Source organism: Cydia strobilella, chromosome 1 (assembly GCF_947568885.1).
Source record: "Cydia strobilella chromosome 1, ilCydStro3.1, whole genome shotgun sequence".
In the NCBI taxonomy this organism is placed as follows: Eukaryota; Metazoa; Arthropoda; class Insecta; order Lepidoptera; family Tortricidae; genus Cydia; species Cydia strobilella.
The window spans coordinates 28,391,033-28,418,560 of record NC_086041.1 but is presented as its reverse complement, the minus strand read 5'-3'; the positions used below and the strand labels follow the sequence as shown (position 1 = coordinate 28,418,560).

Below are 27,528 nucleotides of genomic sequence, written 5' to 3'. Positions count from 1 at the left end.
GCCCTAGTCACACCTGATGGAAAGTGAAGACAGGGCCTAAGATGGAGCTCAGATCGCAGGCATTCATAGGTTACGGTGACTGCTTACGATCATGCGAGCTATGTAACCAAATGCGTTTCCCGAAAATAAACATTGGTCATTACTTTTTAACAAGTTTGCATTCCGTAAAATGGTCCTACATTGCTCCTTGGTGGGTAATATGCTCCAATAAAAAAAAAGGTTTTAATGTCTAATATAATATTTATATATTATTATTTATATACCCAGATAAACGAAATTGTATATATATTTTGAATTGCCTTTTCGCCATATACAGTATTCACATTAAACCCAGATATTCCGAGAAAAAAAGAAAAACCAAAAAAGTCTTATACTTTTCAAGATGGCGTTTGTCCCCGTGGCCCCCGAAGCTTTAATTTTAAGACACGCATACAGGGATCTCTGAAATTGTAGGTTGTGTCAAATTTGATTACTGTCACTATTGTTTGAACCCCATTTAAGACCTAAAATCTATTTTTGCAATCACATTTTTTAGTAAACATTTTTCCTCCGTTTATTTTAGGAAATTTGTATTGCATAGCACTGTGTGCTAATTATATGGATCTACTGATGTCTATTTTATTGAAATACACTCAATAGTTTAGGCGCTAGAAGTTAAATTATGATTTAATATTCGGCGTCCTCTCGATGCGGCTGTTTTGATTTTTCTGTAATAAAACAAGTGTAAACAGGTTGTGGAATCTACCGATACGTCATTTTAAAAACTCCGTCCAGTATCCTGAGCTACAGGATGTACTGATTATCAGTATTTAAACCCATAACCCTACTTTTTGTTTAAGTCGCAGTCGAGTAAAATGTTGATATTGGGGTAGAACGTGTACAAATGTATATATATACAAAAGTGGAATTCATATACCTCCAAGTTTCCTATTAAGAGTCCCCGGCAAGCTTAGTTCTCCATACAAACGTAGTTACGCTCCCGCTAGATTGCTATCAAACTTTGTACTTACAATAAGATAAGGTATATCTAGGTCTGTAATTAGTTTATAATGTAGCTTCAGATACCATAGTAAAAAAAAATACTGCGAATTTAAGGTTTTCATACAAAACTTGTTTTTGCTCTATTTCGTTTGTTTTATAAACTGGAGCTATATAAACTAATCACAGATAGATATACCTCATGTCATTGTCATTGTGTTGTTGTGTTTCGTTACAATCCAATACGTGGTTATAAATGAGGACGAAACTCCATTTGTATGGGAAGGTGAATTTCGGACGAGCTTGCCGGGGACTCTTAAGAGAATATCCCCTGAAAGGGTATAAGCGCCAAATCGGGATTCAGCAATTATTTTCTATAACAAGATGGATTTTTCCCGCAAAGGTATCCAGGACTTTTTCGTGTAGAATTTATTAAGCTTTAATTTATTTATTTCCTTAGGGGGCGTTCAAATATTACGTACTTGTAAAACCTTACGATGCGTTACAGGGGCGGGAGGTGCTGTTGGAACGAGGCGTTACGTAACATGTTTTTTTAAATAAATATCATTATAATCACGCCTATTTCCCGGAGGTGTAGGCTGAGACCACGGATTTTCACTTGCTACTATGACTTGCTACGACCCTGACATATCTCTTTCGCTTCCTTTATTTTCATGCTATAACATTCCTAATACACGGTCGCTCATTTCTTCAATTTTATGATTATACTTTCCTAAACATAATTGTGACTTTTAGGTAAAAATGGTCACTTTGGTGTTACGTAACTTTTAGGTAGGGGGAGGGGGGTACAGGAAAACGTTACGGCGCGTTACACGGGGGTCAAAAATCTTCGAAAATTGCGTTACTTAATATTTGAACGCCCCCTTACACCAATATCTTCACAGAGAACGTAGAACGTAGATTTAGAGTAAAACACAAATTTCTCCATGGTACACATTTTCCAAGATTGCTGCGATTTCTCGTGGTCCCCAAATGTCAAATAGTGTGGACATAAAAAAGAGACCTTTAATTAACATACATACCAAATTTCAGGACTGTTCTTGAGATTTCGAGGTTAGTCCTAATCCGATTGTGCTATTAATCTTTATTGCACAAAAGAAAGAAAAGAAAGAAAAAAAAGGTGGTGCTGTGGTGTTGATGTGACACGATACGAGATATACTAAATAATGACGAGCCTAATTGAAACACAGCCATAGACACATTAATGTAATCTTACTTCTTCTGCCACGCAACGACAGGATCGGAGTCGAGGTCCCTCGAGGTGAGCCTGAAGGCGGCGCGGCGGTCCTCGACGGCGGGATGCGGCGTGAGCACGAGCCATCCCACGTGCGCGAACCAGAAGCCGCGCCGGATGTCGTGCGGGTCCGCCGCCGTCTCCGTGTACTTGTGGTGCACGCGGTGATCCAGCGCCCACGTATAGATGTCGCGCTGAAAGAAACACCAACACTTTAGCTTTCACTTGACAGTGTTTTAATGATAGAGTATAGTATTCTCTTAGCTTCGTTCCGCGCGACATTAAAAGTTTAACCCTTTTCCAGGCTAAGGGATATATATTTCCCACATACGGCACTTCACACATTTGTTCTATTTTCGATGAGTAAGACTGACATTTGATTGTCATTTTTGAAATGTCAGCCTTGTAAAGGGTTAAAGTAGGTACATATTTTGTTATGATACACATACAGGATAGGATAATAAAATTTTCATATCTCATGCCTCATGCTCTAAAAGTGGGTCGTTGTTGTTCCAAAAAGTGCGCAGAAAGTGATACGTTTCTGCTCTAGTGCAGAAAACTGCCCAACTAACATTAAGAGTTAATGAAATAAAACTATGAAAACGGATTATATCGCGTATATTGATTTTATAATACATCCGTGCTTCTATAAAAACATATTTCAAGCCAATGAAGAAGATGTCACAATTCCTGAGGCCTATAAAATGCAATACCCAATACAATACAGATACAATACAAGGTAAGGTAAGGTAATATAGGTATATTGCAATACAGATTGCAGGAGTGTACAGGCTGGACTGTGAGTGTGGCCTATCATATGTCGGGCAGACGAAACGGAGCATTTCCACTCGGGTGAAGGAACACATAGCTGATGTCAAGCACCGTCGACCTAGGTCTGCAGTCTGTGGGCATTTAAAATTGCCTTGCACCATATTTTCACAGAGAACGTAGTTTTAGAGTAAAACGCAAATTTCGCCAGGATGGTACACATTTTCCAAGATGGCTGCGATTCCTCGAGGTCCCCAAATGTCAAATAGTGTGGACATGAAAAAGAGACCTTTAATTAACATACGAGTACATACTAAATTTCACAACTTTGGAAGAGATTTCGAGGTTAGTCTTAATCCGATTGTGCTATAAAGAGAATTGCTAAAAATAGAATCGGCACGTGACAGTGACAGGTGTTAGCATTTCTATTTTCTGTACATACTCATTTCATTCTGTATTATTCCAGGCTTGACAATGTAACGCCTTAATATTATTTCTAGTATTTGTTAATAAATTGTGTGATTAATACGTTGTACCAACATTCGATTATATTAGGCAATTCTTTATCCATATCGGGATATAGGTTATATGATATAGGTTTATCCATATAGTTAGATCGGGTACCTCCGATTTATAAACCAAGTTTATTTTATAAATTTATTAATAAAAAATGCTCAAATACGTAAATCCTATATAGAGATAATAAAATAAAAAAACAATATATTGATGGTTTCAACAATAAGTTTTAAAACAGAATTTGGTTCGATTTTCTGCCAGCGTTTATTTTAAAATTATTGTCAGATTATCGATTATAAAGTTTCCCAAGTTGCCCATCGGTTGTTTAATTAAAGTTATTTTTGGAAATAAAATTTAAAAGATACGAGTTACAGCTTGTTACATTTTAGCGCAAATTTAAAACGTTTGTAAAATTTTCGAATAATTAAATAATTTAGTTTCATAAGTTCATAACTAGCTAATCGTTTCAAAGTTAATAATAATGTTTAAATTTTGCACCTGAATGATTTAATTGGTGTTTATCGATGTGTAAATTTCAATTACTGACAAATCAGATAAACGACTTTACGTAATTAATATCGAAATTATTAATTAACGTTAAATAGTTACACTACCTAATCCAAAGAGTTATTGAACTTATTAACTATGAAAGAGGTGTAAAGTTTAAGAAAATATGGTGCCCCTGAGTTTGACAGCTAAATTAGATGGCGCTATAAGACGCCATATATCTTTTTTCGTAACTGAAATTTCAAACGTAACTTTGACAACCAGTGTAGGTACCGCAGAATGTGCGAGGCGAGAATGTGCGCTAAAGACGCTTGGCACGAGGAATTTCGTTCATACATTGTCTAAGATTATGAAATAAAACTATATGGAATCTAATTAAATCGCATATATTGAATTTATAATACATCCCGACGTTTCGAACCGTTTACAGCGTTCCAATCCGCAATACAATCCGATTTCATAGTTTTATTTCATAAGTAACTACCGCGGTAACCGAAGACAATATTGTGTCGTTTTCAAGCAAAAGGTACCACATTGTCGCTTGTCATAAGAACACTGATAGGTTTTTCGTATAAAAATACAAGCGATTTTCGTCCTTATGGTAAGCGACAATGTGGTACGTTTTGATTGAAAACGTCACTATTAAATCTAAGATTAATTTTAGTTTAGTTATTAATTATAGTTTTAATCATAATGTTCCTAATTCTTATATACCTACAATAAATTGTGTAGAATAAGGTTATCATACCAACTATTCTATTATTCGTGAAAGTCAAAGCTTTTCCAAGTCCAGCAAAGCTTTTTAGAAGGGAAAAAGGATTGCGAAGGTACACCCAGTCGCAAAATTGCATGGCCACTTTATAAATGAAATAATTAATAATATGCCCATGCAATTATGCGGTTCGCTAAACTTCAAATGTACCTGAGTAGGTACAAAATATATTAATAAAGAGCAGGACCTGTATTTTTAGGGTTCCGTACCCAAAGGGTAAAAACGGGACCCTATTACTAAGACTCCGCTGTCCGTCTGTCCGTCTGTCCGTCTGTCTGTCACCAGGCTGTATCTCATGAACCGTGATAGCTAGACAGTTGAAATTTTCACAGATGATGTATTTCTGTTGCCGCTATAACAACAAATACTAAAAACAGAATAATATAAATATTTAAATGGGGCTCCCATACAACAAACGTGATTTTTTTGCTGTTTTTTTCCGTAATGGTACGGAACCGTTCGTGCGCGAGTCCGACTCGCACTTGGCCGGTTTTTTTCATTAGAGAAGACGACATTGCCTCATTTTGCAGAAAAATAAATCACAGGCGACAACTACCTATAAATATTGTAGAAATAACTTAAACGCGAATGAAATGCATAGTGACCTATAGTACCACATCAAACACAGGGCTCTTAATCACACTTATGTAATCAATTAATCACACTTTAAAAGTGGCCTCCACCGATCAACATCTGCAGATCTAGTAATAAGGATAATAGTTATGTCACACTGAGTACAGGCTATTTGCTCTATGTATTGTAATTTTTTTTTTGATTTCAACTGCTGGTTAGCGGAGGACGTCACTCACATCAAACTAAATTCCTAAGGTTAACTGGAAGAGATCCCTTAAAGGGATAAGTTCGCCTTTGTACGTCTTATTATTTGTACCATGTTATTTTTAATATATATTTTTGTACAGTAAAGTTTACTACTACTACTACTAAATTCCAAATCATTTTCCCAAAAAAATTCGGAAAATTAAACGTGTCTTAAACATACTCTTACTTGTGAATTGAATTGAGTTTATATGTACTTGCAAGTTAAAACAAAAACGTTTTATTAAATGCTTGACAAAACAGCGACTAGATAGACATTAGGTTATATGCGAATAGGTGGTATGACGCAATATCATACAAAATATCTCTCGGAATCTCATCCTACCACAGTACACACAAGCCTAGGAGTACCATTTTTAGAAAGTGACGAAGGGCTTTCGAGGTCGACAACCTTTTTAAATGTTACTCCGGTTACTCATGCCCATACTAGATTTATCTAGCGGGCATGGCAGTTTTTAAAACATTTTACGAATTTAGCTGCCTTAGCGGTTTCACTCACATATTTTTAGTCACTCGCGCGACATGTTTCATGCTTTTTTGAAATTCGATTTTACGAATTGTTCGTATTTTATATACAATATCAACTTTATAGAAGGCAAACTTAATAAAACGGACTGTGTAGAATAGGATTATTGCCGAGGACCAGAAAGGTATTGTATTTCTCCGTCATAAACATATTTGTACATTGTACCGAGGTACTTACTAATTTAAAATAATTATTTAAACATAGTTGAGGCCTTAATCAAAGATAGATATAACTCCGTAATAGATGGATACAGTCTAAGGAAAAAACGTGCCTCGAAAATCAAGAAAATTTGATTCTCGACATGGCGATGGCGCCACTAGTTTTGGCCTACACTCGTATAGAGGGCGTTGACTGTTTCGTTTGTTATTTATAATTTTAACGCATACCAGTGAAAGAACATGGGTCAAAATCATATAATAGTTATTTGTGCAACAAGAGAGGAAAGTTAATTTTTCTTGCGAGTGTTTATTTTGAGTCCCGAGAAAGCGAAAGATTCTATAATTGAATCACGAGCGAAGCGAGTGATTCTAAGGTAGAATCTTGAGCGTAGCGAGGGACTCAAAAACACGAGATGTAAAATAACTTTGCTCTCGTGTTGCACACATAATTTTTCACCTCAGTAGTGAGAACATATTGAAGGTTAAAATGTATTTCGAATTACACAGAATAAACAGAAAAAAAGTATTATAATATGTACGATACGATACGATACAATACGATACGATACGATACGATACAATACGAGACCGGACCGGACCGGACCGGACCGGACCGGACCGGACCGTACCGTACCGTACCGTACCATAAAAAAAAATGTAATAAAAGTATGAAGTTCATGGACTTCACTAAATTAAAAAGCTACATTGTTTCACTCCCTGGAGTGAGGAAAGTCGCACTTTCCTCACTCCAGGGAGTGACGAAAGTAGGCTTGTTCGAGCTCCTGAGGTGAAAAAATAATTAATGCAAATAAAAAAATCATTTATCCATATTTAAATACATTTTATCGTATTTTTATAAATATTTATATTTAGTTTTAAAGTGTGTCGACAGATGGCAGTGAATTTACTGGGGTTACAAAATTTACTATGACGGTACCGCTCTAGTATAAGTTACTCTATGCCTTAATGGAGTCTTGTTCGTCCACATTTAACTGATTCTACTGTGTTAATAAAATTAACCATATAAATTATATTGCATTGTACTGTATTGTATTTATTTCACTTAGTATTTTGGTAACAATGGAGCAAATAAAAAAGGAAAAAATAGTTTATTAAGTACCTATCTGAAATTGTTATTGCAATAGGGAATATTACGCAAAACTCTGCGTAGAGGGCGTGTCTACTAGCACAATCACAGGGCCTACCTCGAAACACGAAAATCTAAAGTTCGGTGTCTGCCTCCTTATCACTCTTGCATATTCGATGTATAGGAGAGACAGATAACGAAATTTCGATTTTCTCGTTTTGCGGTAGGTAGGTAATTTTATTTTAAGCTAGGAACTTGAAACTTTGCAAAAAGGTATTAAAAAACAAGGAAACTAATTTCAGCGTTTTTAAAAACTCATCCCTCAAGGTGGTGAAAAAGGGGTTGTAAGTTTGTATGGAGATCAAATATGTATTTTTGTGAGTGCTGGACTTGAATCTTTGTATAAGGGCATATTATTAAGATAAAAGAAAAGTTATTTCAGCGTTTTTAAAAATTCATCCCTTAAAAAGGTCAAAAAGGGGTTGAAAGTGTGTATAGTGTCCTAAAATTAGGCTAGGTACTTGAAACTTCGTAGAAAGATATGTAATTAAAAGATGAGAAAACTAATTTCAGCTTTTTTAAAATTCATCCCCCAAGGTGATAAAAAGGGATTGAAAATTTGGATGGAGATCAAACATTTTTTTGACTACGGGACTTGAATCTTTGTATAAAGGCATATTATTAGAATACAAGAAAGTAATTTAAGCGTTTTTAAATATTAATTCACTAAAGGGGTTAAAAAGGGGTTGAAAGTTTGAATCCATTACAAATGCTTCGAAACTTTTTAGAAAGGCAATGTATAAGATTACAAAAAAAAGTTATTTCAACGTTCTTCAAAATTCAACCCCTAAGGGGGTTAAAAAGGGGATGTAATTTTACATGTGGTACAGGTTTGCTTTTAAGCTAGGAACTTGAATCTTGGTAAGTAATAGGGGATTATATTAAAATAGACAAACTGATATTACCGTTTTTGAAGTTTGTATAAATAAAGCTTTCATCGGGAACGATTTTTTTTTTAAATAGTGGACTTGAAAATTTTCTAAGAGGGTTGTGAGGGATTATACCGAGAACAGTTTTTTTTTTGGGGCTAGAAACTACGTGGTTTGTGAAAGACAAATTTCATGCGTTGTATAATTATTAACAAATGATTAACCGTCCCATTGATATCTTTTGCTAAATAATCTTCTATGCTCATAAAGAATATATAACTAACCACCAACATATAAATGCACGCGTACGCAGTCGCGGGCAACAGCTAGTAACTCAATACGTCGCATTTCCTGACGCGACGTCATACCTGTCACAACTGTCACAAGTCATCACGATGTATCGTAAATACATTGCTATTCGAAAATATATAAAAAAAAATACGCTTAGGTTGTTAAGAGTCGTTTGACTCGTTTCATAGCACTAAAATCTATTTCGTTTAAGTTTACCGTTACATCAATAATAAACGCTGTAGACTGAAAACAAAAGAAACCCACAAACACTGACATCAAAGCGCATTCAACATTAACTATTTATTTCAAACAGGTATGTAAACATTGAACTATTATTACTAACGTATAGAACCGACACAGAGAACCAGTATTTTGCGCCATGAGTTGCTGCCGCTTTGGCATCAAACCATAGAAGCGGAGCGTGAATCTCGCGACCTAAACGGGTAAGCGCCATGAATTTTACGGCGCTTACAACCTTTTGGTCGCGTGGTACAGGTTGTGATTGCGACAATTTCATTGTTTGGTATGTCGTCTCTATAGTATTAATAACTCAATGGTAACAAAGAATGTTCTTTCAAACAGGTTAATATTTCAATAAATCCATGATAAATACCCACTGAACGTAAATCAAGTTTTAGTTCGGACGAGCATCATTCAATACGAGTTTGAAAGTAAACAATAACTACTCTTATTAACAGCTAGCCTTTGCCCGAGTCTCTTCTCCCGCGTGAACACAGTTCTTCAAATTCCCGGACTGACTTCCTTTCAGTTTCAGTTTCCAACTTCTTCTCTTCTCCATCCCAGCCAATTCGAACATAATAATAACTCCACGGCCGACTTCGGCCACGGCGACTGCTTTCAACTCCGTTGCTGCCGCTGGTGTGCTCGCAAGTGGCTGATGTAGTTATCTTGTTACTAAAAGTTCGCGAACATTGCGGGCATGTGAGCACACCAGTAACAAAGTTATAGGGTATTGCCGCGGGTGGTCTGGCTTTTATTCTATCGCGCTTGGCATCAAGCTCTAAGCGCCGCCGAGATTCAAAATCGGTTAAATTCGAACGTACACTGACGTCAGAATATGGCATCTATATGATGGCAGATGGCATTCAGTAATCGTGCATTTTTCTCGTACTTCTCCGAACATGTATATATTGGCGCGAGCGAGACGCACGATAACTAAATGACATCATTCAGATATCACTCTGATGCCAGTGCACATTCGAATTTGCCTGATAATTTTCATAGCAGCAAAGTTATACGTGAAATGAGCTGAGGCAGATAATCGCCATAGTCACGTGTACCTAACGGTTTCAAGTTTCCGACATACCTATTGTAAGTAATATCGAACAAATGTTGTCTTATCGTTAACCATATGTATAGAAGTTCATTGGATTAATTTTTCGAGCGATTTGCCTAATGAGCAAGCACCATTTTTTTAGCTACGGGTGCAGATCCTAGTTTTTTGGAGCTCATGATATCGGTTCTGTGAAATGTCCAGAGTCCACCATATGCTTGGGTAAACAAGATGTAATTAAATAAAACAAGGCTTTATTTTCTCCACATACATAGCAGAAAATTAATAAAGAATCCGATATATTATGGAACCGTGGAATCGCTCTCTAAAAGATTCAGGTTTAGGTTTTAATTTGGCCAGGACCGCACGCACCAGTTTCAGTTTTCGCATAAATAGAATTTAGCCAGAAACATAGATTTTTAATTGAACCCTCCTTGGCATAAAATACAGCTGGGTGCTCCCACTAGACTGACATTTATAGCCAGAGGACATGCAACCGCCTTGTTTCACATTTAGGTAAACACAAAAGAACTAAAGGTCAACAAACCATGCATCAAATTACATCTTTGAATGTATAAATCGTATTTTATACAATCGTGATATAACAGAAAGCTTCTCAGTCGAGTACCGTGTTTAAGCAACGAAGCTTGCTGAGTTGCTTAAGTTAAGGTACGAGATTGAAAAACTTGTATACAATACTTTTTCTACGAGACAAAAAAATAATACTTTCAACTAATAGAATCATATAGGTAAACAAACCAAAAGTATACAGCTAAGATACGTGAGCTGCCGCAGCCCGCGATACCTTCACACTCATACGCGCCCCGGCCGCCGGGCCCGGCGCCCCCGGCGGGTTGGTCAACGACACCTCCTCGTAACTCATGAGAACCTGATACCTGCTCCTTGCTAAATTCAATTTTAAGACAGTTTTTTTCTCGATTTTGGCCACCGTAGCCTATCGAGACTAACAAGCAACGCTAAGCGGTTTTCGTAGGGTATGGATGTTGCTATATGAAGGGTGTCACATGCGCGTTTCTGACTTATGAAACAATTGTTTCTACTACAACACAAAATGAAATGTTTTTGTTAGTCAACCAATCACAAAGCAGAATGCGACGCAGCAGCGTGTTTCAGTAGGCTAATTTGCATTGAATCGAGTCTCTTTAAACAAGAAATATTTTATCAAAATGTAAGAAGTTCTATTTTCAAATTTTTTATAATTGACTAAACCGTATCGATAAAATTCTTATGCTTGAGTCGGAAGTGCCATAGACTATCCAACGTTGAAAAGAGTAAGGTTGTAGTGTTGCATATGAAGTTGTAATACACGGATTATACTCGACGACTAGAAAAATAGTCTTACTGTGCAGTCAGCAGAACTGTTACCTTAGCACCCCTGCATTAGGGTGGGTCACTCGTGAATGGAGAAATAAAAGTATGAGTTATCCTTCGGGCACAGTTATAAAAAGTTAAGAAATAACGCCAATAAACAGTATTTCAAATTATTTTGTAATCGGAATTCATTTTCTGCCTCCGGTTACATTTTGTATGGTCTGCTGTGATGTTAAATCTATTTATTGCCTCAATTCAACGTTTAGTTAAAAAGATATACCATTATTGGCTCGAAATAGCATGGTAAAGGTTCAGAGCCAATAAATTAAGAAAAAAAGTAGTCAAAAAGACATGTTTTTTTTTACAATGTCCATACATTTTAACTGAAACTTTAACTAAAATCCGGAGGCAGTAAAATTAAAGCTAAAAATAAAATTTTGTAGGTATAAAATAATTATTTAGTTTTAGATTTAAGTGTTAAGAACTTAATTTAAAAACACAAACATATTGGTTTATACCCTTGCGTTTTTGGAAGAGCAGGGTTTTCTGTATCACAAGCATATCTGCTGCTTCATAGAAGATCCCATCCCATATTGTAAACTACTTGTAAAAAACCAATAAATATTTTTTAATTTTTCATTTTCATTATAAAAAATACGTGCAATAATTAATTACCAAATGGCACCTTTTTTACTGTGCCCCCTAAAAAAAGTAAAAATGACCCACCCTACCCTGTATACGAATGTAAAAATTGTATATTGCTATATGGGGTTGAAACTTATTACGACTTAGGGGCGCGTACAGTCAAGTACTTAATAATTAGATCTGTTCCTAATCTAATTAAGCGTGCACTCATCAAATTGATTGGGAAAACAGTAACACCCCCAAACGGTTACGTGACGCTTCTTCACCCAGTAGGTAATACCGAAAACCAAGCCCTAATAGTTTGACTATTAGAGTAGTTTTCCAGGTGATTCATTACACACACCCCACTATGATACCAACAAGGTTTGTTTTCGAGGTTCGCAGTCATATGACAGATATACTTCATACCTGTCCGGTGATGGTAAAGAGCAGCGCCAGTAGCACCCGTAGCGGCGTACGGGCTTGGTACGCACGGTGCGACCACAGTCGGTGCACGCCCGCTGTGATGCCAAAGCCCGATGTGTAAATCGTCAGGAATGCTGCAAAAATACATGAACAGCTTAACCGATGATAGATGAGAGATGTGACGAGTGTCATAGCTACCACCGCCATCGGTGCCCCACCAGTCCCACCACGCATGACAGGCGCGATGGCCATTGGAAATTGGAACACCAGTTTGAATTTGAAATTTAATGCGCGAAAACATTGGAATGAGGTTTTAAGAGGAAAGCGAACGGCCGCTTCTCCGTACAAATGTAGTCCCAATTTTTATCTCTGTACATTATGGGAAATATGTTTATATAATTTGATGTATATTATACATAGCTATGCCCCTAGTATATAGGTTACGTTTGACTTTTTTGGATTTATTGATTACTCGCTTCTGCCCGCGACTTCGTCTGCGTGGAATGATGATGATAATTGATAAAAACTATCCTAGGTAGGTAGGTATGTCCTTTCTCGGGACCTAAACTATCACCGTACCAAATTTTGTCCAAATCGGTTCAGCGGTTTAAGCGTGAAGCTTTCACATGGGTCCGCTTGACAACTAATCCCAAGAATTGGCGTAGGCACTAGTTTTAACGATAGCGACTGCCATCTGACCTTCCAACCCCAAAGGGTAATCTAAACCTTATTGGGATTAGCCCGGTTTCCTCACCATGTTGTCATGCTTCGTAGGTACATAAGTTCCAAAAAACTCATTACGAGCTGGGGTTTGAAACCGTGACCTCTGGAATGAAAGTCACACGCCCTTACCGCTAGACCACCAGCGCTCCACTAGTGTAATATGCTTAATACGAGCAATAAGATTTATTCCATTTAACGGATGCACGTTCAATAGCGCCTGTGTTAGTCAGTTGCACGCTTGCGCTTGTCCAACTATCAAACTAGAACCTTCCAAGTGATTTGACGGTTAGACCAACACGTGCAATAATTGAGTGGGTTAGTATGGAGACACCTCGAGGGTAATCATCGTCGTTAGATAATATTACCTACTAGGTACGTAGGTACTCGAATTGTTAAGCAAGGCCGGCACTCAGCGTGGTGCATACTGAAAGTTTCTATATTGTCAAAAACTTAAAAATTCGTTTTGACGAAAAAATTTTTTTCTGTACAAAGGAACCAAACTGAAATGCATACGGCTCATTTTTCCTCCATGCCCATTTGGTATTATGTTTTTTTCTACTTAGTAGCCTTTCATGACGATTGTGAAGTATCCATTGACCAAACACATGGCACCGCGGTCCAGTGTAAAAGACACCAACGCGCGACTGTCGACGCGTTGATGTCTTTTGTACTACTGATATAATTACCTAATTTTCTTTTTTATTTAGGTTTTATAGTAGCAAAAGTATTATTTTAGATGACTCGTAGAAAAAGTATTAAAGTATTATATCACGACTGTATAAAATACTATTTCTTCGTGACATTAAGGGTCGGTTGCACCAAACTGTTTGTCATCGTTAAAGAGTTCGCAAAATTTTATTGTATGGAAAGTTTCATAGTAAACCGCCGCGGCGCGCCGGGTGACGTTAATCAGTCTATCAAGCAGTGTTGGCCGAACGCTAATGCCATTAACCATTAAAAATTAACCATTGAAAAGGTTAATGGCCATTAACCATTAGCCATTGACGGAAAATGAATTAGTAATGGCCATTAACATCAATGGCCATTAATGTTAATTCATTTCGAAAAATTGACAATTAAAATAAACTAATGGTTAATGGTTTACAAACCATTAACAATTAAATCAATTTTTAATAAAAATTAAAAATGTGGATTGATAATTAACAATTAACAAGAAGAAATATCATAATTTTATAAAGGCGTCCAAGGGATCAAAGGTCTGCAAGACTGAACTTGTAAAAGTTTAGAGTATGTATTACTCATCCTCCTTATGAACCCTGGCAGTACCTAGTGGAACTTAGGTTTGGTGCAACATAGGCGCACGCTGTTTTGGTCATCCGACTCGTCTTGATGAACACTTGGGAGAGCAGTACTCATGATAGAGCTGATGCTGAACCCTGGCAGTACATAGTGGTGCTCAGGTTTGGTGCAACATAGGCGCACGCTGTTTTGGTAATCCGACTCGTCTTGATGAGCACTTAGGAGAGCAGTACCCATGATAGAGCTGATGCTGAACCCTGGCAGTACCTAGTGGATCTAGGGTTTGGTGCAACATAGGCACACGCTGTTTTAGTCATCCGACTCGTCTTGATGAGCACTTAGGAGAGCAGTACCCATGATAGAGCTGATGCTGAACCCTAGCAGTACCTTGTGGATCTAAGGTTTGGTACAACATAGGCACACGCTGTTTTAGTCACCCGACTCGTCTTGATGAGCACTTAGGAGAGCGGTACCCATGATAGAGCTGATGCTGAACCCTGGCAGTACCTAGTGGATCTAAGGTTTGGTGCAACATAGGCACGCGCTGTTTTGGTCATCCGACTCGTCTTGATGAGCACTTAGGAGAGCAGTAACCATGATAGAGCTGATGCTGAACCCTGGCAGTACCTAGTGGATCTAGGGTTTGGTGCAACATAGGCACACGCTGTTTTAGTCATCCGACTCGTCTTGATGAGCACTTAGGAGAGCAGTACTCATGATAGAGCTGATGCTGAACGCTGGCAGTACCTAGTGGATCTAAGGTTTGGTGCAATATAGGCACACGCTGTTTTAGTCACCCGACTCATCTTGATGAGCACTTAGAAGAGCAGTACTCATGATAGAGCTGATGCTGAACCCTGGCAGTACCTAGTGGATCTAAGGTTTGGTGCAACATAGGCACACGCTGTTTTAGTCAACCGACTCGTCTTGATGAGCACTTAGGAGAGCAGTACCCATGATAGAGCTGATGCTGAACCCTGGCAGTACCTAGCGGAACTAAGGTTTGGTGCAACATAGGCACACGCTGTTTTAGTCATCTGACTCGTTTTCATAAGTACTTAGGAGAGCAGTACTCATGATAGAGCTGATGCTGAACCCTGGCAGTACCTAGTGCATCTAAGGTTTGGTGCGACATAGGCACACGCTGTTTTAGTCACCCGACTCGTCTTCATGAGCACTTAGGAGAGCGGTACCCATGGTAGAGCTGATGCTGAACCCTGGCAGTACCTAGTGGAACTTAGGTTTGGTGCAACATAGACACGCGCTGTTTTGGTCATCCGACTTTAATGCAATTGGTTAATGGCGGAACTAATGGTTAATAAAATTGATCAATGGTTAATTAAAATTAACAATGACGGCCAACACTGCTATCAAGTGCGGATGGGGCAACCGGCACTAATACTCGCGTCAGCACACCACACTTTCAACCATCTTCTTGCTTCAACTTCTTCGAATATTATAAAATGTAAACTTTAAAAATATTTAGGTTAAAAATTATCATACAAAACACTTACCAAAAATCGTTGTTAAGAATTTTACTTTAAATGTAACTATCAGGTACAGTCCATAAATAGACACTAAATGCAACAACACTTGTACTGTCAGATCGGGCCATCTAAACTTTGATTTGAACTCCATAGCCTCGTATTTTTGTAAGTTGAACCCTGTATCTACGTTCACTTTCTCACTAATATTGTCCATGGAATTATTGTTATCACAATGTTCTTCTCGGTTTTGGCTCTTACTGTCCGTAGCCATAAGCCTCATTTTGATTTGAGAAGGCAGGTCGCTATCGCACACGTCGGCGTCGACGTTCTTTTGCGCGGGCGCCATTCTGGAATAAAAAAAATAGATAAGTACTTACAGCAATATATATATTCTTATCACTGACTAGGCCAAGCAATAAGAAGTTATAGAGGGAAATGCTAAGAACACAATTTTTGACTTCGTAGCTTTGTTTGGATTAGTTAGGAGGTGAACATATCAAAAGTCCCCGGCCGTAACCCTGGTGCTGGGGGGGAGAGTGGGGTTTGAAGGTTCCATTTTTCGATTTTTCGTTTATATCTCGGAAAATATGCGTCTGAACGACATGGCCACTTAATACAAAATGAAAAGCGATTTAATTTGTTATAAGGTTTATTAAGATTATCGAAAAACTTGACTTAATAAAACTTGTAACAAATTAAATCACTTTTCATATTGTATAAGTGGCCATGTCGCTCAGACGCATAGTTTCCGAGATATAATCGAAAAACCGAAAAATGGAACTTCAAACCCCACTCTCCCCCCAGCACCAGGGTTACGGCCGGGGACTTTTGATATGTTCACCTCCTAACTAGTCCAAACAAAGGTACGAAGTCAAAAATTGTGTTCCAAGCATTTCCCTCCATAGCTTTTTTTGGGCATTCATTTCCTGGCCTAGACATTAAATTTATCCTAAATTATCTGCTAATCTATCTAAAGAACTTAGCGTCAGTTTAGGTCTTAATTCTTATGTCGGTGAGGTCAACATCTACGCATATTCTTCGGAGTTATTATTACCTATATTAGTATGTATGTTTTTGTTTATACATACTTATATGACGATCCTTATTGGGAGAGAAAATTATTTTAATTTATTTTATATTTTTTAGTATGTAATGTTTAACGTTCATGAAAGGAAGATAAGCATAATTTTGACATTAATGAAAATTTATAGTGTAATTATTATCCTGAAATAAATAAATCTAAATCTAATCTAATGAATGAATGATTATTTTTTCAGGCAATAGACCCATTACATAATATAAAATCTGACGACCTAATATATTACGTTTGTTTGTTTGATAACGGAAATTTTGTTTAAAAGTGTTTGCCTATATTTAGTTCATTTTTTATGCCACAGATGAGATTTAAGGCATAAACTTTCCAAATTCTGAAGTCATGTTATTTAAAAGACCTATCAAGTCACATATCACGTGTAATTTTTAATAAAATAATATATAAATAAATATTATAGGACATTATATATAACATTAATATACCTAAGTCGCACAGCTATCATGGGCGGCGGTAATCGCTTACCATCAGGTGATCCATCTGCTTGTTCGCCTCCTATTTCATTAAAAAAATCACAATAAGGCGTGTGTTGTGAATAATTGGCTATTGATAATAGACCGATACCTGGATAGCTAGGTTACAATAGCTTCACAAGTTCCTAAATTTGGCAATTCTACGTACATATTCTGAATTGCCAAATTTACGAACTTGTGAAGCTATGTTAACCTGTAAACTATTACGGACTCTACTGTAGGTACTAATTGGAACGATACATAGTTAGATTATATAGTTTATGTCGTGCTCGAAAATATAAACGAAACGACGCGAAACATCGTCTGAGAACTTTTGCTATAGCCGGTGTAATGTGATTAGTAAACATAAATTGTGTTATTCATAAATGCACGACAAGGCTCAATTACCTAATAATTAAATCGTCTCCCTTAATCTGTCATTTTGACTTAATGTATATGTAAGAAAGGGATAAAACATAAATTAACTAATTGAGGCTTGTACTTAAAGTTTTATGAATAAGGGGTAAAGAGACTAAGGTATGTGAGACAGCCAGACGCGGCGTGAATCATTCCTCAAGTCGCGCCCACCACGCTAGACGATTAGTTGCCCCATTCATTTCCGGTTTACACAGGTGTCCCGTTTATCTTACTCCTTATACTCATAGTATCCTTATCCGCAAATAATGCCTGATAAACTTATCAGGAATAAGATAAACAGTACACGTGTGATCCAATTTAACTCTCGTGTCTTTATTAATAGTAGGAGATACGTTATATATGGTCGACCGACCTTCACCGATACGTCTGACGGATGAAATTTATATTTTATGAAGAAAATATGTTCCTGAACATAAATAAATAGGATTGCCTAAAGAAATATCGTCAAGGCAATTTTTAATTAATTAAAAAAAAAGTACTTAAAATTTCACCGACTTGTCTGACAAACGAAATAAGTTCCAATGGAAAGTATACAACTTGTACAACATGAATCAATTATCTTTTTCCTGTCACTATTATGTGGTTGCCGTGTTTAAGACGAAAGTGGAGGACCCGTGCGAAATCACCTTTTCACACAAACGTAGTCTTAATTTTCCTCTCTGCATATTAACATTATTGAAAATATTTTGACACAATTTGTTGTATATCAATCACAAGAGTTTGTTTGGTTGCCAATTATATGTATAAAATTATATAAACACGTTCAACAAAAGTTAAACAATCGTGGTCAGTTAAACCGTTTTTTAAGTTATCGCTAAGTCTTCCCTTCTTATTTTATTAAAAAGCCTGGCAATCCTTATTTGTGACCGGATTTTCGCAGGCAATCCTATACCACTGTATTCGCAATAAAATTACCATAATTTTGATATATAGTTCAAGCGTCAGACATGAGTGCAATTATAGATATAAACTCACCTGTTTAAACACGGATAGCACATAATAGTGACCGGAAAAAGATAGGCAACCTAATTGATTCATGTTCTACAAGTTATTTACTTTCCATTGGAACTTATTTCGTTCGTCAGACAAGTCGGAGGAATGTGAAGAAAATAAAAATTAGTATTGCACAGACCTACGATACTCCGTAGCCGTAAATAAAATATCCCATTGCTAGGAAGGTACCGTACAACGTGATCAAACGGTGAGTCAGAGAACGTGTGATGCGGAAGGGTCCTGGATTTTCCCCAGGCTACCATCCCCCCACACAGTCCTACCGCTCTAATTGCCCTAGAGCAATAGAGCCCAAGTCCAGGTCCAAAAAAAAAAAAAAAAAGTGAGTCAGACAAACTTATGAGTATAGGAATGTTATCGCGTAAACATAACATACTTATCAACAATCGAGCATTCAGCGCTATCTAAAAGATATCATGTTAAATAAAACAAACAGTAAACATTTCGAAAAAAAAACTAACTGTTATTATATAGATATCATTTAATTCAAATTGGGTTTATAACATATACCAATACAATACCGCTGATGCACAGTTAGTTTTTCTTTTTCACCTTGGTCCCAGGGTCATATATCAAATAAGTATATAAACATACAGACTGATTTTGTTATATCTGGTCATAGTCTGAGGGATGAATACTGGACGTAGGTCATACTGAACATTTTTTTACTGCCGTACCCCGAATACACAAAATTAAAAGAATGGCGTAAGTACGAGTATCGTGCATTTCGGGGAATCACAATATTATGTGGAGGTTTTCTAAGGAACAGCTGTTTTATTTTTATAATTTCGGGTTTGGGCCAATAGAAAAATTGCTCAGTATGACTTACATACCTTCAGCTTATGGCCAGTCATAACAAAATCACCCTGTAACATTTATATTTATCTCAAGCTAAAATCATTTTACTTCGGTCACGTACAATTTTGCTGGAGAAGTCAATATTTATACGCAATCTGGCTCTCAAGGTAACGCTATTGTATTAATTCTTATCAGAGTCGTAGTCGTTAATATATAGTTAAGACATTATGTAGGTACTTGCTAACATATTAAATATAGTGTACACGTTCACGGAGAGATGGGGTCAAAAGACCCAATGTAAAGTATGCTTAATTATGAGTCTTCAACTAATTGCGGCAGCGAAGGTATTTATTATACAGGTCCGTAAATAGGAACTCTTACTATTCATTACGTAACTACTCTACATTGTACATTAACAAGGGCCTGACACTCTGTGATAGAGAAAGATAGTCTTATTGCGATTCCTATAAGATGAAAGAGAAAATAGTGCCATGCTTTGTCCTTATCACCGACCGGGTTTTTTTCATGGTCGGGTTATGGCAGCATAGGTAGGAGGCAATGGCGAAATACCGAAATTTATAAGAGTGAAAGCATTGTGCTGCCATACATTAACCTGTCAATACATGAATATGTCTTTCTCTTACCTCTGGTCGCTCCGATTCATGTCTTTAACTACTATACTATGTCTATGTACATTAACCACAGCCAGCAGTGGGAGTAGGAGTGGGCAGGCTAGTAAAAAAACCCCATAGCTAAATGGGTGTTCCAATTTTTTAGATTTCTTGATTATTATAATTGCTGTCCCATGATGCCGGCGGTCAATGCCACTGTGCGAGCGGGACCGCAGTATAATTATTGGCGTGCGATAGATATAGAAACACGCGGGTTAATCTACGTCCTTTCTTTAGTTAATTTATTTGTAAATACATATTTTGTATACGAAAAAGTAGTTAGCATAAGAGTGCTTGTATTTATCCATGACATTTGATAAATATAAGTACAATATTAATTAGTCATACAATATACAATGATATCTCTTTAAGTGCATATACTGCAGACATTTACGTATAATCGATTTAGATTACACACATTTTTCGCGTTATCAAGTCGAGTCGAGTCGTTGTGCCTTTCAATTAGGCAGGTATAATGTGTTTATAAAATATAAATTATTATGGGCGATTGATTTTCCGGGGTAGGTATTTCTGAACAATATTATGTTTTAATTATTTTTCATCTCCTTCCTATTCGGAAGGTTCATCTTTCATAGGCTGATAGCCGGGTGGAAAATTACATTTACCACCCTGTCAGGGCATGCGTTAATGATACTCGAGTTGGGCTTCAAGACTGTTTATTCATAATCTAGGGTGGGTGCACAATTCTTAACTACCGACACACACCCTAGGGTGGGAAATGCAATTTTCACTTCTTTTAAGGCGTATACATTACGGCCGTTTCAGACACATCCCAATTTAAGATCGGATTGTCTATGGTTTTAGAATTTTTATCCGATCAAAATGTAAATGGCTCCAATTCCATTCCTAATTCTCTTAACCGTCAAAAGAAAATATACCTATAATAAACCTACATTTCTTGTGTTGTCTTTCCTCACAGTCGAAATGAAAAGTAGAGTATACGTATCTCGGGTAACGGTAACCATAATATCACCCTCCAATTATTCGCGCTTGGACGAAGTGAGAAATATCTCGGGTAATATGGTTCACTTTCCAGCCTTGGTTAACAATCTACAATTCCTGTACTTTTGGAAATAACTGTTTTCATTGATCTGCACACATTATTATTGAAAAGCGATGTATGTGCTCAGTCTCATTCTAATCGTGGTTTGATAATAACAGATTATGATGGTTTTTTTAAGTTCGAATTGACCGCTTTAGCTGTTAGCAAAAAATAAGTTTTTTTCACAGAAATAAATATACCATAGAAGACGCAAATGCATCTACTTCGCGTGTCCGAACCCCGACCAAGCGTCGAGGTTGACCGTCGCTCTTTACAGTCCATCACGCGCGTCAGTTGTTGCAGCCGGACGTCCGTGAAAACTTAAAAAATGCTTCGTTGCATGATAATTTACTGCAACAGCCCAAAAATTGCGAGCACCCAAAGGCAAGAACATATTTCCTATCATAGATAAGTAATTTTAAAATTATATTATGCGTAAATTTTGTATGAAAAAGTCGACACGCTTTGTTTCAATACAAATCGTGGTATTTGCGTCATCTAGCGTATATATTAAATCTGTGTTTTTTTTTTACTATACTTTAAATGTGATGATCATTATCGCAGTATATTTAGTACATCCAAAATCGTAGTGGATAGTTGGAGACAAAAGCATTTAGATACTTATATCTTAACTATAGCAGCCGCCTAGCCAAGATGCTAAGATAAACGTAAATAATGCATGGAAATGATAGTGTTTTCTTTCGTTTCCTGCAAACGATTGTCATCTTTGCTAGGCCCCCTGAAAAATAAAGGGAATCTAATAATAATAAACGTTACAAGGCGGCATTAAGCGGAACTTTTTGGGATGGCCGTTTGATATGGGTCAATCAATTTCACAAATTGTCCATCAATTTGATTAAAAACTTTCCTAAATGAAATTTATACACCGTGGACTCGAGTAATCTAACAGCTTTTAACCACGCATTCCTGAGGTCATAAAGAGCAAATGTTAAATTAAATATATGACTTTTGCTCAAATTCGGCAAAAAAATGTGTGGGTCTGTGTTTTCTGCTCATGGTCACGGCACGTAAAAAATATTACAACGAATAAGTAAAGTTTATTTAGTTTACAAATTAATTTTGCGGGTTTCCTTTAAAACTTTAATGTCAGTTAGGTATGTCTATACCAAGCCAAAAAGGCGTTTTTAACTGAGTTATCACAGAAACAAATTTTTACAAGAATTAACATTATCTCTAAAATGAAATCGATTTCAGAAAACTATGTATGACATTTTAGTCAAATGAAATGAAATGAAGTCTTGTGCTGTTTATACGTAAAACACACAAAATTCACGCGTACATATTTATATACTTAACACCTCTGAAGCAAAATTATAAGAGAAAGAAATTACGTAATACATGACATCATCAGCCATTTCGAGTTTCTGGATTTATAATTGTGTATTTGTTCCTGAGTCATGGGTGTTTTCTATGTATTTAAGTATTTATATATTATATATATCGTTGTCTGAGTATCCATAACACAAGCCTCCTTGCGCTTACCGTGGGACTTGTCAATCTGTGTAAGAATGTCCTATAATATTTATTTATTTGTTTATTTAAACATTTTACTATTCATTATCTTTGCGCCATCCTGGCTCGTAAAACAACAGCCAACATCTGCTAAGTAGTGAGTCAATGATTAATTTGGTATTTAGGCAATCAATCTTTCTTAAACTACCTATTGTGATTTAAAAGAGAAAACAATATCTATTTGTTTGTTACCTACTTCTTGAAATTTCATAATATAATTGTGTTGTATACATGTGACATTGTAATATTCTGCACTCGTTAGTTTACAATCTAACGTAGGTTAAGTTAGTTTGTAATCTTCGTACCGTCAGTTTATAATGTAACTAGCGAGATTATTGAGAACAAAAAGCGTCTGATTAATAGAAACTAAATAAGATACAATAAGATGTACGTACACCATTGTCGATATATTATCGTGTTGTATTCACAAGAACTTTTTAATTTCATGCTTCCCAATTTCCTTATTATATAATATCCACGTGCTACCCCACTTTTAAACTTCGGGTTGTCGCTGTATGCATTATAGCAGGAGAGGCGACGATGCTAAATGTGTAGTAACTCGAGCGTCGTAGGATTGGAATCGAAAGATTAGATGATAGGAAGAAAAAAATGTTATATAATATTTTCTTTTTTAGCGAACAGGATAACGTCTACAGATTTTTTTAAATGTACTCGACTTGACTCTTTTTTTTTTTTGACGGAGTGGGAATGCACTTACGCACGGTGTGTGGGTTCGCCGCTCCTTTTCCCTCTCTTGGCGAGGGGAGGGAAGAATTTGGCTCCCTGCTCGGTGTCAAGGACGCATACTTGGTGGAGGTACTCACTACTCAACAGGATGCAAGGTATCCCCATATCTTAATCTGACGCGCTCGAGTGAGTCCATAAATCCCCTCTTGGGCTCCCCGACCATTATGGTTACTACAAAGTAATTTTAAAGATCTTTGAAAGATTCAAATGCTCTCATAAATGTTATAAGGCAGTTGTTTTTGTTTAGAGAGTAGGTACTTAACCAATGTAATTTACCATAAAATTGTTAGGTATACAGTACTTATTACTAATGGAGTAAAAAAACCAATCACGTTATTAGTTAGGTAGCTCTGTAATAGTTAATGTGAATTTATCCTGTTTAATTTATTTAACGCGCTATAAAAGTAAGTACCTAAGTTATAAACACTTTATTGTACGAAACAAAGATAAGTTATTAGAACTTATTCATATAAGGGATATTTTGCTAGCTAACCTAAAAAGTAATTAAAATCTATAGCTATAGGTATCTATAGTAATTATATATTATTACATACTGTAAAGTATATATAAATAAATATTTTTTAATTAATAGGGTGATTGCTATAGTTTTTGTCCCCTCCATAGTAATTGGCCACTCCATACAAGGCAAAAAAAACAAGGCCGTAGAAGTCTTATTGTTAGGAGTGGCCAATCACTATGGAGGAGCCAATCACCCTATCAAAACAGCATGAGACCTATTGAACGATATACTACTAGTTAAAGTTAACTAGTAGGTAATCCAACCACATTTGTCGCGAATATCGCGAATCGGCTAATAGCTGCCAACGTCATGGAGTAGATGGCGCTCGTAGTCACGTTTAAGTGAAATAACCGCTTCTAGGTTGTTGTGATTTTTAAGGGTAAAACAAGAGGGTATACGCGCGAACGACAGTAAGAAAAGGAGGTTGTGTGCGAACAAAGCTACGGCAAGAGTGATATTTGCTTTAGGATCTATTCAAGGAGTTTCTAATGGTGTTATTAGAATAATGAGGTGTCTATTGTAGATTGTGACTAACATTCATTGTGATATCAGTATTCAGAGTGTCAACAGTGATCCGAGGGAATTGTTCATGGCTAATGTAAGTGAAGTTCAATCATAATTATACGAAGGGTTTCGTCCCAAGATATTAGTAATTTAGAATTATAGAACACATTGTAGTTACGAGAAAGTGTAACCACTCATCATATGAACTTAAGGTAAACTTAGTGTGCGGAAAGGGGTCGCTATAAGGGGAGGTTGGAGGCGACTATGAAGCCCAAGTAACCAGATGGATAATCAGGTTTAACTCATGTTATACGTAGGTAACAAAGTAGGACACCAGCAATGAATTATCGTCATCTCACTAACGTCCAGGCCTCGTATAGGTATGCAGTATGTTTACATATCGTTTTTCCAGTATCAGTAAAGGCATCAGCTCATTCAGTAAAGGCATCAGCTCATTCGATAGGTTAATAAGTATAGTGAGCTTGACGACATGGTGGAGATGCTGGGATTTTTTATGCACTCACTGTTATCATCATCAAATGTAACGTATGTTTCTCTCTAACAGATGAAAAGTCAATTTTCTTACGCATGCACAGTCAACAATACTATTAGCTTAGCACCTTTGCATACAAATTTCTATGCAGGGGGTAGTTTTTCTCTGCAGCTGACTGTAGAATGCTGAAGTGCTAAATTTTTTGGCTTGTTCAGTTCAATTTAATGTTTTATTTCAGGCATGAAGCCCATAATATTTATGTAATCCTTTTCTTGCAAAAAGGCGTTAAGCAGGCGATAATGTTAGTAGTTAACCGGAACACATAGGCAATTAAGTACCTACATTTTATTAAACATTCTTGCTCTTTGATCTTTGGTATACAAGAGATTGCAAATGTCAGTAGGTATAAAAAAAATATAGTTTTTAAAAAGTAAGTACCTAACAAAATACAAACACTTTCTTGGTATATTATTTAAATGCAAAATACAGTGAAACCTGGAAAACTGAGATTTCAAGGGATCTGCGAATTAGTCTCACTTTAACAGGTATTCCACTTACACAGTTTTCTCAGATATCCAGGTTGAAGAAAAAAAATGTGTCTCATTTAAAGATGGTCTCAAAAATACAGGTTGGTTCAGTAATACCTGGAGGTGAGATAATTAAATGAAACAACCGTTTTTTGTAAATATTAAACAAACAGATGTAATCTTTAGATATAGGTAATCACAAAAAGGTAACAAATCAACAAAAATAATCAAGTTTCCGTTTGTTGTACACAGAAGCGAATCACTCAAAGAAATCTGTCATTTTAGTTTGTCTTTGGGAACCATCAGCACTAAGATGTTTTCAATGCAATAAATTATATCAAATATATACTTATTTCATCGCGTGGCTAGCCACTCAAAATCGGATATTGACTGTTGTATTTCACGTATTGATGAAGGCTTAAGGCTTCGTTTCGGCATATTACAAATATGTACTCATCTCATTATGCACAATAAGCCAAAGTCCGAAATTTGCGAGTAGACTGAGAACGAAACGGAAATTTATTTTCGTCCTACATAAGTCTCAGTAAAAGAGGTTAAAACCACTCACTGTCTCAGTTATAGAGGTAATTTTGACGAAAAAATCGACAGGACCGCCCAGGTCCCACTTATTCCGGTTTCACGTAGTTTCAAAAATTCTATTTGAAATACAAAATACTAAAATGCTATCTTTAATCTTTGAAAACAATATTAATCAATCAGTTCTATAGAGTGCAAATTTGAAGTTGATTCCTCGTGGTAAGCAGTAGGATAGAATTTCAAGTTATGGTTTTGAAGTTATAAACTTTTAAAAGCATTAATTTATATTTTTAACGTTTTACAGTCAGTATTTGTTACTGGTTGATTTGATAAAAATGTTTGTTTCACCAGGGCAGCAGTTTGTTCTTAACTCACGTGCCTTGAAACCCTAGCAGCGCTCAGGATTCCACTTATTCAACCACTTGTTACGCTCGTGGTCATGTGCGACATTATTATGCAGATTCAACATTTCTATGTTATAAGAATGAGAGTGGCAAAGATTGTCACATCAGAAAAGATCATCTACATACCTACTAAAAGGTATCAGGAAGCATTCGTAATTAGACATGGTGAACGACCCTGTTATGGGCGTGGCATCAGGTTTGGTATGTTTACCATGAATCCTGTAAGACAGGTGTACATCATCAGTTTTTAAGCAATAACTTGGTAATATTTCACCTTCAACACGAGCCATGGAACAGCTCAAATCTCACATTTCATTATGTTGAAACCAGTTACTATTAAAGCAGTAGAAACTTTACACTTAATCAGCAATAATTCAATATAAACGGAAATATCAAAGAAAAAGTGAAGAAGCCCTCCAATGGCAATATTTGATAAAAGCAACTTGATTTTTCCCAAAGTTGTGAATAATCTAATTTTTCTCATATGATTGGCACCGCGCGTTACCATACCTGCTCATATTACCTAACAAATTTAAGTTGAAAAGGAAGAAATTTAGGTGTTTATTATGGTCATGTTCACACGAACATGGTTTAATTTTCATATTTATGATTGATTATGTAATTGACAAGTTTCTTTGCTTGTTTAGATTTCTTTGACAAAATCCTGCACTAAATGTTTATCATTTACGACTTTTGAATTAAAATTTGCTGGTCGATTTGTGAACCAGCATGAATCCTTTCAAACAGCGACTTTATCACCTGAGCTACAAGATTCAAATTATGCAGTTGATCAACAATTTAACCTTACTAATTACATCTGTTTAGAAATAGGGTTCCTAGTGACAATTATGACTTCTATGACCTTGCAACTTTATTTGTGACGTTGCAGGAATTAAGATCTTCATATTAAAATAATAAGAATCACTATCTCACATTCATTGTTCTGTGT

At 36.4% G+C, this 27,528-nt stretch overlaps 1 protein-coding gene across 1 annotated transcript in view; it reads right to left on the bottom strand.

The window, feature by feature from the left end:
* LOC134743987 (acyl-CoA Delta-9 desaturase-like) overlaps positions 1 to 27,528 on the bottom strand; it is a 48,788-nt gene that overhangs the window by 4,437 nt on the left and 16,823 nt on the right. Inside the window, exons 2-4 of the mRNA XM_063677622.1 lie at positions 15,798 to 16,117; positions 12,304 to 12,434; positions 2,216 to 2,427 (exon numbers count right to left, since the gene is read on the bottom strand). Coding sequence (XP_063533692.1) covers positions 2,216 to 2,427; positions 12,304 to 12,434; positions 15,798 to 16,116 — 662 coding nt within the window. The 5' untranslated portion in view covers position 16,117. The remainder of the gene's footprint in view (positions 1 to 2,215; positions 2,428 to 12,303; positions 12,435 to 15,797; positions 16,118 to 27,528) is intronic.